Here is a 19290-nt window from a genome sequence, read left to right on the forward strand (position 1 = left end):
CTATAATGCTTACTGTCAAGCGTTTTAGCTGAACAATAGCAGAGTGCTTAGTTTGTTTTCAAGCTGTGAAAAACAGCAGAAAAGCAGGTTTGTTTTTCTGTGCAGTATTTTAACCAGTAACACAACAGGGTTTCCTTGACATGTTGTAATCATTGACCCAGTGCCCTGTCTCTCTGACATTCACACCTCTTACTCTTGCTGAATGGAATGCAGATGCTTTTGTTCGCAACTTACCATATGCGGAGCCGCAACTCTTTTTCTTAAGGTCTGTCGAAAAGACTTCCTCAGATGAGGTGAAACGTTTATATGTAATCAACGTATAAAAACCTCAAAAGGTATAACATCTGGCAGAAAACATATATTTAGATTGTTTATTGCACTTCTCCTCACCCTGATTCAGGCACTTACCATTTGTTTAAACATCATGAAAGGTGTGCATGTGTGTGTACATATTCCTGGACCTTTTAAACTAAGGTCAAAGGCTGTGGTTGATATCATTAAGCACTTATGCATTAAGAATATCTAAAAAGGCATCTAAAAACACCAGAATAAATGTATTTCCTGGACCATTCTATAAGGATATCACCCTCCCTAGTGACATTAACAAGTTTGTTCATGTTGAAACTCTAACCACTGCACAGAGTAAAAACACTGATACTAAAGTGTTAAATTCGGTCATGAGGAACTAGAACTGAGCTCTGTACTCTGTAAGATGCTATTTAATAATTAGCTATTGTGATAAGTTAGCCTTATTTTTCCTTAAAGACACTTAACTTATTAAAAGAAAAGTACGCCATATCACAAATATTTCCCCTTAAAATGAAAACGCAATCGGTTCACAGCTCATTAATCTGACTTCTGTCATTAAACCTCAAAATTAACGTTGTGTTTTGCTTTGTGTGCTGTGTTTTACGCCTGTTTCTTCAGGGCAAAGGGAAGCGAAGTTGCTCTTGGTTGTTGGGACTAAACAGCCCTTAATGGAGGTGACAAAACAAACGTCCTCAGAGAAAACTTCAAGAGCTAGTTACATGAGTACTTCAGGGCCCGCAGCTGAAGTTTACCCGGACACCGCTTCTTTCAGGGGCCTCGCATAAACATTACACTCTCTGTCTGGGTAATTGATCCCAAATCTTGTTTGACAACGTTTTTTCACTGCAGACACTTCACATGCTTCCTGAACATTGCTGAGCTTTTTTGGCCGTGTTGCAAATACCACAACAACTCAGCACTCATTAAATCTTGTGTTGAGTGTTCTCTGCCTTACAACTGCCAGTGTGTGTGTGTGTGTGTGGTTTAGTTCATTTTTCGCACTCGCTCCATTCGCTGTCTCCCTTATGTGTTTTTTAGAGTTGTAATATAATGTTTCATATATATTTGAAATTAATTAAAGTGTTACCAAATACATATAACACCACCCTCCACCACCACACACACATGCGTATATATGTATATATATATATATATATATATATATATGTATGTATGTGTGTGTGTGTGTGTGTGTGTATTATTTACATATATATATTTGTGTGTGTGTGTGTGTGTACGTACATTGTAAAAAAAATATTGTTGGTTTAACTTAAAAAAAATAAGTAACCTGGTTGCCTTAACTTTAAGTTAATTGAAATTGAAAAATTGAGTTAATACAATGAAGGATTTTGATTTAGTGATCAGAAACTCAAAATATTATGTTATCTGAACCACATAAATTATCTAAATTGATTTGACAACAGAAAAAAAACGTTATGGCAAATCATGATTTTTTTTACAGTGTATATATATATATGTGTGTGTTTTTGTGTTTAGTAACACTTTACAATAAGTTTTCATATGTTAACATTGATCAAATACATTAGTTAGCATGAAACAAAATGAAAAAAAAAACACTTCTGGAGCATTAATGTCAGTATTTACCACTACATTATTAAAATACAAAAGTTGTATCTGTTATTTGTACTTGATTGACTTGAGATAATGTAGTAACAATCAACAGTTATATTTCTATGAACTAACAATATATACAGTGCTGGGTAGCAACTGATTACATGTAATCTGGATTGCGTATCCGATTCCAAAAATGTAGTACTTATAATTAGATTAGATTATATTTTCAAATGCTCATAAGCGGGGTACTTTTTAATGACTTGCATGATTGCATATTATCCACACAATAGAAGTCAATTATTCATAATTTATTGATTGAATTTACTGAATTATTTTTATTTTACTCTTTTAGTTTCTTTTCTAAAAATATTCACTTTGACTATAGTCACAATATAGAATGGTCATGTAAATCATGTAAATAAATTTGCTTCTAAATTTGCAGACAAAATTACCTCTCCACTTACACCATGTATGAGATTATTAATTATGCCACTTCATAAACACTGCTGATATATTGCTGTGAAACACTGTCTTCATCGTATCCAGTGACCTTCACTAATTATTGATCGAGACAAAAGTCTGAACAATAACATTTCAAACCTGGAAAACTCATCATGTTTATTATTGTTCGTTCATATAATCCAGTGTTTCCTTTTTTGACCTCAAATATTTACTTACACTTAAATATTTCCCCCTGTGATTTAAACTTATTTTTTTTCAATCATTAAAGCAACATGTTTGCATGTCACATTGATAGGGGAACAATCATTAGCTTTTTATAATCCCCCTGCAGTAATGCTTTTCATGTTATTGATGATAAAGAATTGAAATGTTTTCTTTTTCTTTGTTTACACACAAACACACACACAAACTAATGCTATTTATTTAAGAAATATTTAAAGAAAATGCTGACAAAAATGGCCAATAATTCATCTATGCTAAATATCAAACACTGACTAACTCAATCCAAATCCTGTCGCTTTACATTTACACTGTCGTTGATTACATGATGAATAGTAATAGTAGTATACATTACTAACTATAGTTAGTAGTGTCATAGATTACTCATTTTAGGTATTGTATTCTGACTAGTTTTTGATTACTTTTGACTAAACTCATTTATCACTATAGATATAAATGGGATTCTTGTGTACCATATTCCATATTGGTGTGTGTGTGTGGATAAATTACCCAAATTGAAAAATATTTCTTGACTTTATGTTGAAAAGTGTGAATGATCCGTGTTCTGCTGTTGTTTCTTTAACCTTGAAGACTAAATTATTTTCATGATCTCAGATGAGTGGCATGATCATATGTGATGTCAATAACATTATTTGTGCAGTTTTTGTTTTTAACGTCTCCTTGTATTGTGAAAGTGGCACTAGCAGTTCACTCTGCCATTGCACACATTATTTACTCTAATGGTCAAATAATGAAAGTGTGAGGCTCCGTTTTGGCAAAAGATGCCTAAATGTAAGGCTGTGCACACGCTTTCTCTCAAACACTTCCATGTGAAGACTTCAGGCTTCAATAGTCTTTAAAAAAATCTAAGTTTACTCCACCTTTCATATAAAGACAGAAACTTCTCATGATATAAGTGCAAAGGCAAACTTAAACCCTTTCCCCGTGTCTCAGTAGTCCACATTAGAAAACAAGCTGCTTTCAATTACAGACACTCTGAATCTCTTTCTCTCTCCCTCCTTCTGTCTTTTCCATCTCTTTTCTTCTTTGATTACTTTTAAAAACATTTATATTCCCTAATAACTTGGGTTTAGTCTAGTGGCCAGTGATTAAATCCAGACTGGTATAGTAAATGCAGAAAAGTGCATGTGGAAAATAATATCTATCTATAATTATTCACAACAGCTAAGAAATGGAAACTTGGTAATTTCTGCAATAAAAATGTCAAATGCAGCTCCGCGTTTAATGAAGATTTAGAGCTGTACTGTTATTTTCAAATTCATAAGAAACGTATCTCTCGTAGCTTAAAACATACCCGTATGAAGATTATGGGTGCTAGATTCTTATTTAATAATAACAAACAACATGCATACAGGGCCCATGTTTATTTTCTTGAGCTTTTGTTGATACAGTTGATAATTAAACATTTTTACTAATGTCATCAATGTTTTTTTCATTGCATCATTCTTTAAAGGAACACAATGCTGCTTCTTGTTCGGTTGCATTATTTAATCATACATCATAACAGTATGTGCAGAATTACGATACGTACAGTTGATTTGGAGCAGTTGGTTTGTCAGCTGACCAATGATCCTTTTGCCTAGAAAAGAATAGAGGTTAGTTGCACCAGTTGCTCGAACACATTCATTAAGGCCTACCTTCCCTGCTTTGTCATTGTGGGATCTTTGCGTGAATTTCCTCCTCCCATCATGCACTTGGTGTTGATGTCACCACTCGGCATTCTTCGGTTTCTTCGGTTCACAGTGGCCGTGTCCTCTGGCCCTGCGGAGGCCTGAGACAATGCACAGCTAGTCTACCAGAACGCCGTATTCTACCTATGGGATAGTTGATCATAAGTCATCAATATTATTGTATCAACATTTTCTTGTATTTCAGTGAGCACATACTTGTATTCCTACACCTCTCGTTGTGTTCATTTTTGGTTGGTAAAGTGACTGTAAAGTGTAACATAGGAACTATTTAATTGAAATGTAAAAATAAACAATAGTAATAACATGCTTTACTGTAATGATTTGTAATCACAACATTTTTTCTTTTGTCAAATCAACTTAAATCATTTATGTAGTTCGGATAACATAATATTTTGAGTTTCTGGTGATTAAATCAATCTCCTGCATTGTATTAACTCAATGAACTTAAAATGTTAAGGCAACCAGGTTACTTCATTTTTTTAAGTTAAACCAACAATATATTTTGTACAGTATATAAATGTGCATCACTTTTTTTTTTTTTTTTTACGCAGGTTTTTTTTTACTTTGATTTGATGTGGAAAATGGAAGTTTGGCATTCAGTCTAAGAAGAGATTATTGAAACGAATTAAGCGTTCGCTGTTTAAATTGACACTGTAATCCATCATTGGAGAATCGAACTCTGCGCTCTATCATGAATCTGCTGGCTTCTTGGATTGGCCCTTAGGGCAAACAGAAATAGACAGGGAGAAGGTAACCTGCACCTATTGAATGAATCAATCACACACACACACACAAATTACAAGGTGTTTTTGATAAGAATTGAATTGTCAATAATATGATTAAATGTATATATCCACACTAAATTAAGCATTTTTTTCATAAAATTTGTCAAATTTAACCATGAGATTAACACTTTTTATGGTTTCTTTTTTTTAATTGTCATAATAGATCTGTGAATCTTCCAATAATGCCTTAATATTGACATTTAGTATTTGTAAAACCAAAGACTCTCTGAGAAATATTTATATATATATATATATATTTCTCAGCAGACGAATAACGTGCATAGTGACAACAATTAAACGTTTGTGTTAATACACATTGCCATATGCATACAACAACCCACCCAATGGAATACACATAGCAATAATCACTTCAAAATCTTCATTCATAATCATACTGCCTTTTGGAGATTGGCTGTATATAGCAAACAATCTGCATAATCCCATGTCACACTGCGAGTGCATTATATCAGATTAATGAGAGCAAAACTTAGTTTACACTAAAAGTATGACTCTTTACCTATATGGTTACATTTATGGCTCTTTTATATTGCTACTGTACCTGTGGAATCTCTGACTCGGAGTCATATGAGTATCTGCTGCAGTCTGGTACTATACAATAAGAAATAACACAAGGACATTGAACGATTTCACAGAGTTACATTTTGAAGAGGCTATATGGGCGTATAAGGTATGCTTCCATAATATCTTTTTTCATGGACTCTGGCAACAATTGGTCCATATTCTGGTCTTAAAGAGTGAAATACATAGGGGGAACTTGTTGTCCTGTGAAGAAGCATTAAGTCCTCTGAATTCCCAGGGCAATGGTGTTGTTTTAAGACTAAAGGTAATGCTGAACAAATTACACCATATTTGGGCACAGAGCCAGGCTTCTGTAGAGAATAAAACCATAATCCTATTCAATTTGCCCGTAACCGATATGAGATTTTCTTCAATGAGTTGGAAGAATATGTCAAGGGGAGTTTTTTTTTTTTTTTTTTTTTTTAGATCTTTTTAAATGACAAACAATAAAAATGGCAGGATTGCGTGAGAAAATACTTCAAAAGTTTACTGTATTATTTTGGATTAATGTATTGAGAGTAATCAGATTTGACCGTGTTTCTCCCTTTTTAATAGTAAAATTACAGGTGGAACTGAGAAAACTTGTGCCTGCAGGAATAATCTGTATATATCAGACCACTTCCATACATTAGAAACATATTTGTAAAAAAGTATTTTTCTGTTACTGTCTTGGTGTATTAAAAGAGCTTTCTATGTTGCTTCTACTAAAATTGTTTACAATAAAATAGAACAAATAAAATGTTCAGAATATTTTTTTGATTACCCTCTTGTTTAAATTAGCCTACTAATAGCTTAATATAATTATAAATATTATTACAAATTTCAGAGCATGAAATGTAGATATGCACACATTGTACAAGTGCAATCAGTCTAAAAATAAGTGGATAATGCTTTCTTTACATCTAATAAAATAAATAAATCCGGCTAATTTGCAATCGCTAACATAGGCCTATTTGCCAAAAGAATTGTGATTGCTAATTACTGCGAAATATCAGAAAACGCTTCACCGTCACAACAGATGTGCCATAGACTGCAACCACACCAGCTGACAGGTCTATTACTTGCTCGTTTGGACACGTTTTAAACCGCAGCCTCTGATCCGGTGGTTTTCAATCCTCCATAAGTGAGACGTACAAAATATGCAGTGCAATGGGTTCCCATGCAGAACAACCCAAACACAAGCATGCAAAGTGTGTTCGGAATAGCGAGGATATTAGCTAATAATAATTAAACATAATAAAACTAAATTATTAAGACTTGCTGTAATGTTGTAGACATTGGCATGATGCATCCAATTACCTATGAATTTGTGAGATGCGATTATACTTTATGTTACGTTTTCCGTAATAATTAGCTATTTCAGAAGGTACGTTATATTTATGCATATCTGACTTCTGATCATACACCTTAATCAGTCTCCTCACGTTGATTAGCCTGGTTAACCTTTGCTCCGTACTGGGTCCGCAAGGGTTAATCAGGCCGGGATCTCAGTGACCCGAGGGTCAGATTCCCTCTATCTCATGCTTGAAGGATACGCTGGAGGGAGCGATAAGATTAGGGTGAACTTTCCTCTTCTAAACCATCAAAGCGCAATAGACACCTGCGCCTAAACCTGCGCTCCCAACGCTTTGGAGATTTACCGTGTCGTGTCCGTGACTTAATATGAGCAAAATGTGGCTCACTGTGTGTTAAATAAAAACTGGGGGGAAAAAAGTTGAAAAATGTAGCTTGTTCGGTATAACATTTTATATGTTTTTTTTTTTTTTTTTTTTTTAATAAAATCAAATACATGTTTATTTTAAGGTGTAATATGTAGGCTAGTGCAAAAGAGATTTGCTGCGGTTTGTATGTGGCTTTGCTTATTCAATGTCTATCGATTTAATCGCGTATAACTCCTCTTCCAGCAGACACATCTTACACTCTCCTGTCCCAGCGTGCGTACTTTACTTTACAAACAATAATAAAGTGATTTGCCCCTTTCTTCGCGTCCCAGCCATGGAAAATCGTTAAAGATCCTGCTATTTGTGTGTGATCAGTAAATATTTAGTGTAGTGTCTCGTCCTAATCGATGGAGGTCCCGATGGGGGAGCGCTATTGTGTGTGTGGACACTTGCTGAGCTCTGTGTGTGAGGACTCTTTCTTCTGCAGTGCGTTTTACAATGATAAATGTGCCAGGACGACTTTGGTTGCACTTTAGTCATCAACATCAAGTTGCTTGCAAACGGTTGAAGTTTTGATGCGTAAAGTGATGCATTTATAGGTTACTCGGCTGCTAGTGGCTTTTTGCTTTTATTTTGTGTTTTTTCAAAGGCGGAACAAAAAGGACTAGAGGATAAAACTTTGTTTTGCGTATTTTAATACGGTACGTCATTTAATTAGATAGCTATAAGATGTCAAATGTAAGTCCTCCGTATTAAAACTGTATAGTAGCCTATAATATATTTCAATGTGTCTTTACCGCGTTATATGCAAATATGCGTTATATATATATATAGCAAATGCTGGTATAGGCTATATAAGCTTTAAATCGCTGAGATGAGCATTCATTCATTCATTCATTCATTCATCATTCATTCATTTATTAATTAATTAATTCATTTTTCATCTATCTATCTATCTATCTATCTATCTATCTATCTATCTATCTATCTATCTATCTATCTATCTATCTATCTATCTATCTATCTATCTATCTATCTATCGATTATCCATTCAATAGGTGTATGGCATTCTATTTATTAGCTGCTATTCAGTCCTGAACCTTGACTCTCCATTGTGTATAGTTATAGTTGACTTAGCAGAAAAGACCATTAAAGCGCACTCTTAAAACCGATCAGACAAGGACTGGATTTATTTACTTGAACCATAATTGTCTACTCTATAGCATTTTGACGTCACTCATGAATGCAGTTTATAAGATGTCTGACGACTGCACAGTGTTTTCTGAAGTGCTGCTTTTTATTCAGACATAGCCTAAGTATAAGCATCAAACCCATATTGACATGATGTTTTTATGTGCATTCTTGTAGACTAATAATTATGTCTATTCATGAACTTAATGCCATATTAAAACAATATTTACATAAGGAAAAAAAGTTTATTGCGTCGATTATCGAAATTTATTGAACAAATAAAGTCCTCACGTTGGACTTAACCATTGAAAAGACGACAAAGGCATATCACTGTTACTAGTTTGCACATAAACAGACAGGTGTCTCTCCTGACTTCACCCCCTCCCTCTCTCTATCACACAGCCCACACAAAGCAGCTGCACTAAGGAGGCTTTTTACCTCCCGTGGAAAAGAAAAAGACGCACAAGAGCATATTCTGTCTTTTTTTTTTTTTTTTCAAAAAAATCTATATCTTCAAAGTCATCAACACGACTCTATTAGGATATGTATTAAATACTGACATGTGATTCAATCGCCGCAAAAAAGTTTCATTTTTCTTGTCGGTTTGTCTTTTTTTTTCCCTCCATAAAGTTTTAGTAATCATCCAAATAAACAGAGCCGGGTTTTTTTTTTCTGTATAAATCCGTCAGTGGAGCGTTGATTCGCACAGAAAGAGAAGCCTATATCTTTCATTTAGGAGAGGATGCATCACGCGGAAGAAGAATCAACATCATATGCATTTGGTATGTTGATTGTTGGGAATCAAATCTCACTCCGCATGTACATATCAACTGAAATATGTTAAAGTGAACCTGCTGCTTCTTGTGTTGTGAATTAATTCGCAATATTCATTAAAATTATTTTCAAATGTGTCTACAGCAAACGCACCCTTGAGCGGAATTCTGTCTCCATTTCTTACCTATACAGGTTAATCTTAGCAAGTTTGTACATATTAATATTATTCTGTCTTTTTGGTCTTTGTTTACAATTTTGCTGCTATTTAAGAAGTGGTGCTGATGTAGCCTACTATTGCATGCATGTCTGTCTGTGCGTCTTTTCTAGTCATATTCTTGCTTTGAAAAAGAAAATGATAAGCAATTACGAGACGTCCGCAAGATAAAGTGTGAAAATATGAACACTCACCTTGATCTTGGGATAAAATCCACTTTGCATCGGTACGCTATGATTTGCTTCTGCGGTAGCCTATTGCTTTCGGCTGTCTTGTTCACATACTGGCTTTTGAATGGTCGGAGATGAGGCACGGTGCTCACTTTTGATCGTTTCAATAAACTGGACAAAATTACCCGAAACGCTGCGATACTCCCGTGCGTGAACAACACTGTGGAGAAAATGTGCGGTAGAGACTTACAAACGCAGCTCTGCAACGTCCAAGTCAATTAGAAGGAAATCTCAAAAGCATTAATCAGATTAAAATAGGCGCATGTTACTCTGGTGTATGTGAGTGGCGAGCGACCGATGTAGTTTCCATTTAAGATGGCTCTTCCACCTTAAAGAGCGATTCAGGCAGAAATAATCCAAACGCTAGGGGGCGCCCATATACTGCTGTACGTCCAGTCTTCGGCATTTTTTCCTCCGAGGCACCATATTCAGCACTGCTCAATACATTAGCAACCCGATTTAGCACTGTACGTTTTTCAGTGGACCCAACTCTGACAACCCATGATGATAGAGAAAGTAGGCTTCAACAAGCGAGCTTTTAAAAAAGTACTCTGACTTCTAACCCGAGGAGCGAAAAGGGAGACCCCTCATCTGACCACCCGAGGCTCCCTGCGAACATCTATGGCAATTAACATAAGACTTCTGGGCTTCTGCTTTCTCAACGAGCAGCATTCTTATCTTATGTTTGCATGCTTTTTTAACGTTTTGATTGTTTTTTTAAACACAGTTATCAATTAGAGGAAGCTATGTGATATTTATTAACTCCACTAAGATATCTGCCTATCAGTCAAGGCCCTAAAAGCACCGTGATCCTAACATTTTCTTTTGTTGTATGAGAATAGTCAACATTGAATGCTGCATTTATGCATAAATAACTTTGCTATTGAGAGCCGTGATACACATAGGCTATAGCTACATCATTGCATTATAATGATAAGTTACGGCTAATATTCATTAGGCTGCTTTATTGCTAGCTAGTCATGATGAGAATACATACTGGGTATGATACAATTAATGCTAGTTTCCGTAAGTGCACTGTTGTGAAGATAACAATATAAACGTCAATAATCATAATCTTTTTTTCTCGTTTTTTTAATTTTTCCACGTAAAGTCAGTCGACTTGCATATACGACTTCATGATAATATAACAGCCCAAGTATTACGCCAATAGTACTATTAGTCTTTTGGACAATAGGCTAATTAATGGATTGATAGCATATATAAAATAAACGCAATGTAGCTAAATATGTGAGGTCTCCATATCTGCATATTCAGATAAAATTAAGCAAACAGAATATTCACAGAAATACAGCTTGCACTAATTGTTGACTGTTAATTCATTTAATATTTTTTTTCTGTCTCTGTGTTTGTGTTTCTTACAAACTATAGTGTTTCGCATAGCCTATCTGTGCGAACTTACATCTCGCGTATACTTTGCTTGTTCCCTCGTGGACTGTCTCTGTTTTAAATGTATTTGTTAGTGCATTATTGACTTGATAAATTACAGGCAGTTTCATGATTTATAACGAGGCGTTAATGCGGATAAATGGGATCTGACCAAATGCGGCCAGTTTATACAATAAATGTAACACAAATGCATGTAACGCACATTGAAAATGTGAAATATCATAACAGAAGTATTATCATCCCGGAGATATTTAATATAATTCGGTGGCCATAAGAGGATCATATTATTTTAAAAAAAATAGTAGCCTATTAATTTTGAATTAGCCACAATATTGCTTTTGTAAAGCCTTGGACCCCTTGTGGTATGGCAAGTGGCTTTAATATATATTCCAATTGTGGATTTTATTTTAAATAAATCTAAATATTGAACGCATGTATTGCGATGATGATTTTGCATCGAACTGTGTCCTACTCTCTTTAGGACCAAGCGGCTCCTCGACCCTTATTTCTGGCTTTGGCAAAGAACCAAGTAGCACAAGTGCCGACTAGCCAATGGGGTTCAGGGGGAGGTCCGTGAGCTCTGACCAGTCAAACACAGTCACTTTCCATATATGGCAACTCATCACCATGGTAACGTGTGCTAAGTTGCAGCAGTCGTGTCAAAGTTCACTATATAGAGAGCTCAGTGAGCTGATCAGAGAGAAAGCATTCTGCCAGCCCAGCGCCTACAAATCGCAGTCACTTCCTAACCTCCCCCTTTTTAACATATTTGATCACTTTGATTCTCTGTTCTCTCTCTTATTATTTTTACGCGCATGAAGGAGGTTCTATAGGTTGTGATCTTTTTGTTATATTATCAGTCCTGCTTGCCGGAGAGTTGACTTCATATTTGACTCGAGCATTGGCTGCAACTGCGCGCGGCTGCTAGCGCTACCTCATCTGAAGAAAAGGAAGAAGCAGCGCTATTTTTTGGCCAGTTGTTGGTTTTTCTTCAAGACTTCACGCTGGAACTTCTCGCGCTTCGCAAGTATCGTTGAAAGCTGCGTGTTTCTGTGCGTGCGAACGTCGCCACACGCGTGAAGTTATCTGTCCTGCTCTGTTCATATCTTCTTCCGCCGTGTTTATTTTCCATTTTATCCTTGATGGGTTTACTGGATGGATGACTGCAAGTGCCCCTGGACTTGGCCTCTAAGAGCAAGGCTCGGCTCGTCTTTGCTTCAGTTTTAACCACATGTCAGGTAACGCTATTTCAGTCGAGAAATAGACTGCTGTTTGCCGTCGGTACGCAACTTTGAACGGACATTCAGACTCTAACCGACCGCGCCGATCCTGAATTATTTATTTTATCTTGCTAAGTGATAAAGGCACCGTGCTTCGTTACTGGTGTTGTTCTTGTTTTTTTTTTAAAACAAAGCATTCCGAAACCAAAAACGGGGAACAAAAAGTTTTTGTTAACGTTGACTGATAGATATGGCAATGGTAGTGTGGAGAGGCTCCCAGGACGATGTGGCCGAGACCCAGGGCACCCTCTCATCGCAAGCCCAAGGAGGACTATCCCTTCCGACCCCTCAACCAGGCCAGCTGGGTCTAACGGCCTCTCAGGTTGCCCCTCCGACCCCTCAGACACCCGTTCAAGGACCCCCGAACAACAACACACAGTCCACCCCGACGAACCAGACGACGCAGTCGGAAAAGCAGCAGCCACAGCACATAGAGTGCGTGGTTTGCGGGGACAAATCCAGCGGCAAACACTATGGCCAGTTCACTTGCGAGGGGTGTAAAAGCTTTTTCAAACGGAGCGTACGAAGGAACCTCACTTACACATGCCGTGCCAACAGGAATTGTCCCATTGACCAGCACCATCGCAATCAGTGTCAGTACTGCCGCCTCAAAAAATGCCTCAAAGTTGGCATGAGACGGGAAGGTATTGGGATTTTTGTTGTTTTACTGCTGTCTTTGTCTTTTGTATTTAGCTGTAGAAATGCATGCAATCTACGTCCCCCTTGTATTTTGTCCCCGACTCCTCTCTCTCAGTCTGCCCGACCACAGCACGCGAAGGAACCGCCTATAGCGCTCGAGACTGAGCGTTATCACGGCGCCCTTAATGCTCGAATAATGAACAGACTCTATTTCGCATTTTACATGTTCGCAACGTTAAATTGATTATCACTTTTATTCGCCGACGAAAATATGGTCATTCGTGTTGATTTTTTAATAATATCACTGCAGATATGCCGTGCAGTTATGGCGAGGGAGAATGGAGAGGCAGCGTCAAAATCACACACACACTCACGCACGCACACACACCACACGCACACATTAGGCTAGGGTCTCTAGATAGACCACAATCGACATTGCTCATCTCCAGGAGAAAAGTAAATAATAATTACCATTGCGCTTTTATAGTATTTATTCGAATAATCGTTCCTCCAAGCATCCAGTTCGCTCACAGATTCTCAATAGACAGCAGAACTGACTATGACGCTAGCTAAATAGGTTAAGGGTTAGCATTCGTGCCTTTCTTTGTGCATGTATTCGCTGGGCTCGTGTTGTGAAATGTAAACACAAATTTATGTACAAGTACACCAAAATGAAACATTTGCCAATAGATATTTTTCGATTAACTTAGACATAGGGTTTGACTATAATTATTTTGTGTATAGTGGACGGTGCAGAACGTTATTGTAAGCGTATCAAGAGTCTAGTCTTTAAATAGTTTCACTTAAACAGTAAAATCATGAAGGCCACTTTAATAGTTTAAAAGTTCTGCACGTGTCAAGTGACATACTAGTCCAATTGATCACATTATTGCTATTGGTGTAGTTTCCTAAACAAATTGTGTGGTAACAACACACCACAAGTGAACTAAAAAACAAGGTCAAGCTGTATGTTGTTGTTGTAGAATTCAAGCATCAATATCTACAGTTTCTCTTTTTACTGCAGCCGTGCAAAGGGGACGGATGCCACCCACACAGCCACACCATGGTCAGTTCGCCTTGACAAATGGGGACCCACTGCACTGCCATTCCTACTTATCCGGATATATCTCTCTACTACTACGAGCGGAGCCCTACCCAACTTCTCGGTATGGCAGTCAATGCATGCAGCCCAACAACATCATGGGCATCGAGAACATTTGTGAACTGGCAGCCAGGATGCTGTTTAGTGCGGTAGAGTGGGCCAGGAATATTCCCTTCTTCCCAGACCTCCAGATTACCGACCAGGTTGCCCTTTTGAGGTTGACCTGGAGTGAGTTGTTTGTGCTCAACGCTGCTCAATGCTCCATGCCGCTCCATGTGGCTCCACTTCTGGCGGCGGCTGGTCTCCATGCCTCCCCCATGTCTGCGGACAGAGTGGTCGCCTTTATGGACCACATTAGGATCTTCCAAGAACAAGTAGAAAAGCTCAAAGCTTTGCACGTTGACTCTGCTGAATACAGTTGTTTAAAGGCCATCGTTTTATTCACTTCAGGTAAGTTTTCATTTTCAAAACATCTGTTTTTAATCCTCCATTTGAATGTGCAGTAAAGATAATGGAGTATTTTAATTAACACGTGCTAGCCTATTTATCTGATAGCATTAAGTATTAAAACGTGCACGTCATAATAGATACGTAAGTGTAAATATTTTACAGAGCTCTGATAAAAAATTCAGGTAACAAGTAAAATTAATTAATCTGACTAAAATGTTTTAAAAGCATCGACGTATCCTCAATAGAACACTGCAGTTTTATTTAACACTTATTTTTAAGAATTAAATGTCGACAGGATTAATATTTTGTGACAGCCAAAATATTCATATTAATATTATTTTAAAATATACATTCAAAAATATATTTATTCCCGTTAAAAATAATAGAAGATAGCATACTTTCCACCATAGCCCCTATTACGTAGTTTTGATAAAAACAAATAATGTCAGAAAATGAGCACTATCGACTTCTAAAGTCTAAATTGTAGCTTTAATCATAATTTGTTGTAGTTTCACAATACATCAACATAATATGATATTGAAGGGCAATTAATTATTTCTATTTATTTGCAATGACAGATATTAAGGATGTCATCTCGAAGGGAGGGGGTGAGGCTGTAGGAAAGGGAAGAAAGGCCTAATGCTCCGTTTACACACATCACAGCCCAGCTTCACATTGGAGCCGATCGTTTAAATTGATAGATATATTCACGTTGCGATAAACACCAAAGTTTTGTTTAATCGTCCTGTATTGTGGAGGGACGACAAGACATTTTTGTGCGTTGTTAAAAGCTCACAGTTCTTCCTTGTTTTGTTAGGATGATCTAGGGATCCAAGACACATGCTGGACTCGTTCCAGAACTGGGTCATGACCCCGACTTCCTTTCTTTATTTGTGTATCAGAGAGCTAAAGCGAAAAAGTTTTACAGATTTAATGGCGAATATATCATCTCGGAAATTTATTACTGGGAAAGCTTTAGTACCAGTTGCTCAATAAATAGGCTATTACCACAGTATGCGCTGTTTTGATTTCTTTACAGAAAATGTTCCCCACAACAATAAAATATAAAAGAATCCAAACCTAAAGAAAAAAATATCAACGGAACAGTTCCTAACATGCTATTTTTAAAAGTCAATGTCATGTAGGGCAATTGCAATCGCTTTATTGATTTACAGTCTTCTACCACCTCTTGTGGATAGTTTGTTGAGTTTGTTGACGTTCAGTGTCGTCTAAAAGTTACGCAGCGTCTTTAAATGTTCTAAAATAAGGGTGATGTAGTATTATCGCTAGCACTTAGTCTTGTAATTTCTTAACATTATTTTATTTTTTACATTGCCCTTTTGTGTTAATTTTTTTTGCCATAACCCACATGCTGCTAAATTGTCCTTTTTGTGGGGATTACATGCATCAAGATTCAAAAGGTTGTAATACTCGTACAATGGAATTCACACTCAATTAGGTTTATTTTTATTTAAAAAAAAAAACAGAACAGCACAGCTCCAGAGTTATCTCTTCTCTAGTAAACTTAAGTTTGAATGGCACGTGATTTTTGTTCATTGCTTTTGTTTTATGATGTAGCTACGTAATAGCGTACTTAAATGAAATAGTATGTGTTATTGTACAACTTGCCGTTTTGTAAATGAACTGTCCAGGTGTGCTGTTAATGTAATAAGCATTTGATTATCTCTCCATTCCTTATAGATGCTTGTGGCCTGTCAGATGTGGCCCATGTGGAAAGTTTGCAGGAGAAGTCCCAGTGCGCTCTGGAGGAGTACGTTCGGAGCCAGTATCCCAACCAGCCAACTCGATTTGGGAAGTTATTACTGCGCTTGCCCTCTCTCCGTACAGTCTCGTCTTCGGTCATAGAGCAATTATTTTTCGTCCGATTGGTAGGTAAAACCCCAATTGAAACCCTCATCAGGGATATGTTGCTGTCGGGGAGCAGTTTTAACTGGCCTTACATGTCGATTCAGTAGGCAGAAGGAGTGATCAAAGGGGCTGTGACTACAATAGTTAGCGCTTCTTTTGTAGAAGGAAACGGCTGTTACACGAGTTTACTTTCACGAAGAAAGACTTTCATACAATGACTGTGAATTTTAAAATTGAGACATTCAGTGAAGCCTCGAAATCCAGAGATTGCTCCCTGTGTCATTCTGAACAGTTGGTTCTAATGTTTTTTTGTTTGTTTGTTTGTTGTTTTTGTAATAAATAAATAAAAAATACAAAAATGAAGAAATAAATAACCCACTAAAATTAATACAAAAGGAAAAAAGACTAAAGAAAATAAGTCAAGGATTTTCATAATCCTTTCTGGACAGCAAAACTTAAAAAGTGCATTTAAGCGACAATTTGGAAAGATTAAGGAGGAAGAAGAAAAACAAGTTCCAATATTGCTATATTGTCCTGTGTCCATGTATCTATAGCTGTTTTTGTAATTTTTTTTTTTTTTTTGCTTCTCCTTTCTGGTTCCAAACCGGCCTATGTGATTCTGTAGTATGCAGTTGTTGTTTTTTTTTTATTTTTTTTTATTTTTTTTTTGCTGTTTTTCTAATAACCATGGCTTCTTTTAAAACAGTTCGGAATGTAAAGACGTTCTTCGAGAATTAAAACTAAATCCACAGCAATATAGGCTATGCTTAATGCTGCAACCGCACTTACTCTATTGATGTCCCTCAATGAACAAGAATAGGGATTATTTTCATAATCAACTCAAACTTATATCCACAAAATACCAGAACACTAGTAATGCATCATTTCATACCACTCTTCTGCCTGAGATATAGAACCCCCCCAAATCATAATTTCCCGAAATGGATGCAGGAGCAAAACTATATCATTCAGTTATATGCGCCATAAAAGTGTTTGCAAAATGTCACCGGTTATTTTTATTGTTGAAAGTTTTGACCTGTCTCCAAATTTTTTTCTCTCAAATATTTGGATTCGGGGATGGTCGACAGCCTGCAATGCAAATAGTCGAACAAAGTGTTTGATTTTACAGTTAAGGAGACCCCCACTTAATATTTTCAAATGTATTAAGTTGCGTACACGCGAATTCTCGCTCACGCGTTTTGCAACAGTAAACTGTATTTTGAACGTGTGGGGGGGGGGAGATGATGGCTCATCATTCTTTTAATGATAAAGCAGCAGTATTAATAAGACGCCCCATAAATGTCCCTCAACACTAAAAAGCATTAAAGTGCCTGTACAGCGCAAATGTGTTATTAACGGTTACTGAAGTCTATACACCATGGGGAACACGCTTAGAATTTACAAAGTCTTATAATTGTTCATTTCACTTGAGGGAAAAAAACACAAGTAGAGGCAGTATTCTTGTAAATATAGGTCAATTAATTTCAAGGACTTTTTCTTTATACAACGTATATGTGATTATTAAGAATAAAACTGTGGTTGCCAATTTTTTCGGTAATACAAATGTCTTCAAATGAGTGACAGACTTAGCTAGTAGCACTGAAAGTTCTGGTTGTAATGTACATACATATTAAGACAAATGTTTTTTTTTTCTTCCTTTCTTTTTTCATGTATTTAGACTGTGAATGCATGGCCACAGGTCGCTAACCTATTTTATCTTTGATATATATATATATATAAATGTAAATGTTTTTGACTGTATAGATATAATCTGTGCATTCAGTACACTAGCCCTTGTATTTAAAAAGACAAAAAAAAAAAACGTTCGACGATAGGTTGACACTTAACAGGGTGAGCTGGTTTGGAAAGGGGTGGCTATTTTGACTTGGTGTTCTGCTCCTTTTCGGTCTGTAACAGATGCCTTGTGTGTGTATGTGTGAAAGCTTGCAATTTCGTCCCTGTTTTGAGGCTTTTCTTCAACACACAAGACACCATGTTGTGATTGGATAAAAAAGGGATCATATTGTGTAGTTGATTGAACAGTTATTTGGGCTGTTCTCTGCCACATATGGACCAGTGAATGATACATGATTGTAATTATGAACAGTTTAAACTGACCCACGTTTTTATATAAATATATAAAATATATTACTGCAGGGTATTGATAACGTATAGATACTTTTTTATTATTATTGATTATTATTAATTGCAAGTGATATACGTGAGTGTGTGTGGAAGTTTATAGTTGAAAACAATTCTTGTTTGTTTGTGTTAGCTTATTGTAAACAAGCATTCTGCTGTAAATTTGTTCTTGGTATTAAATTATAATTTATGAATTTGAAATCAAAAGGCTTTCATTGTTGTGTTATTCATGACTAGCGGACAAATGTGTCTGTTCTATCGGACAGTGAAATCATGCTCTGTCTCAAACTGCTTGGGTTTACGGGTGTGTGTTTCAGTGTGTGTGTGTGTGTGTGTGTGTGTGTGTGTGTGTGTGAGAGAGAGAGAGGGTTGGGGTGCGAGGGTATAACTCCGAGGTTTGGCATGGGAAATTGTCCAGGTTACGTCTACATTTGGCTATGTAAATACACGTGCAAAGTGCTGCAGCTTCAAGTGTGAAATATCGCTTTGATTTGCCCTCTAACATTTAACTTTTTACAAATCACCATTCATCCATCTTTGATAAAAAACAATACGGATATTTCAAGAATCATGTCATCCCTACTTACCAGGTATAGATTTTGTGTATATGCGCAGATGTTCTTGCTCATTGCCTTGTTGGGTATCACTTTCAATCTAAATACATCAAATCTTCTCAGAGCAGGTACTGGC

The 19290-nt window shown here is 36.6% G+C and overlaps 1 protein-coding gene and 1 long non-coding RNA gene across 3 annotated transcripts; one reads left to right on the forward strand and one right to left on the reverse strand.

The window, feature by feature from the left end:
• Positions 1-3931: 3931 nt before the first annotated feature.
• On the reverse strand, positions 3932-10276 carry LOC120477419 (uncharacterized). Its single transcript, XR_005622394.2, has 2 exons — positions 9676-10276; positions 3932-4400 (listed from the first exon to the last, which is right to left on the reverse strand). It is a non-coding gene; the product is annotated as an uncharacterized LOC120477419 (long non-coding RNA).
• A 1534-nt stretch (positions 10277-11810) lies between these two features.
• nr2f2 (nuclear receptor subfamily 2, group F, member 2) lies at positions 11811-18807 on the forward strand. 2 transcript variants are annotated; one of them, XM_039669005.2, is made up of 3 exons: positions 11811-13042; positions 14044-14589; positions 16291-18807. In XM_039669005.2, exons 1-3 carry the CDS (start codon positions 12589-12591, stop codon positions 16563-16565), a joined length of 1275 nt encoding a protein of 424 aa, XP_039524939.1. In that variant the 5' UTR covers positions 11811-12588; the 3' UTR covers positions 16566-18807. The 2 variants fall into 2 exon arrangements, with proteins under 2 accessions (XP_039524939.1, XP_039524940.1); XM_039669006.2 differs by having other exon boundaries at positions 11813-13042; positions 14062-14589.
• Positions 18808-19290: the final 483 nt, after the last annotated feature.

Source organism: Pimephales promelas, chromosome 10 (genome assembly GCF_988280905.1).
Source record: "Pimephales promelas chromosome 10, fPimPro1.hap1.1, whole genome shotgun sequence".
Taxonomy (NCBI): Eukaryota; Metazoa; Chordata; class Actinopteri; order Cypriniformes; family Leuciscidae; genus Pimephales; species Pimephales promelas.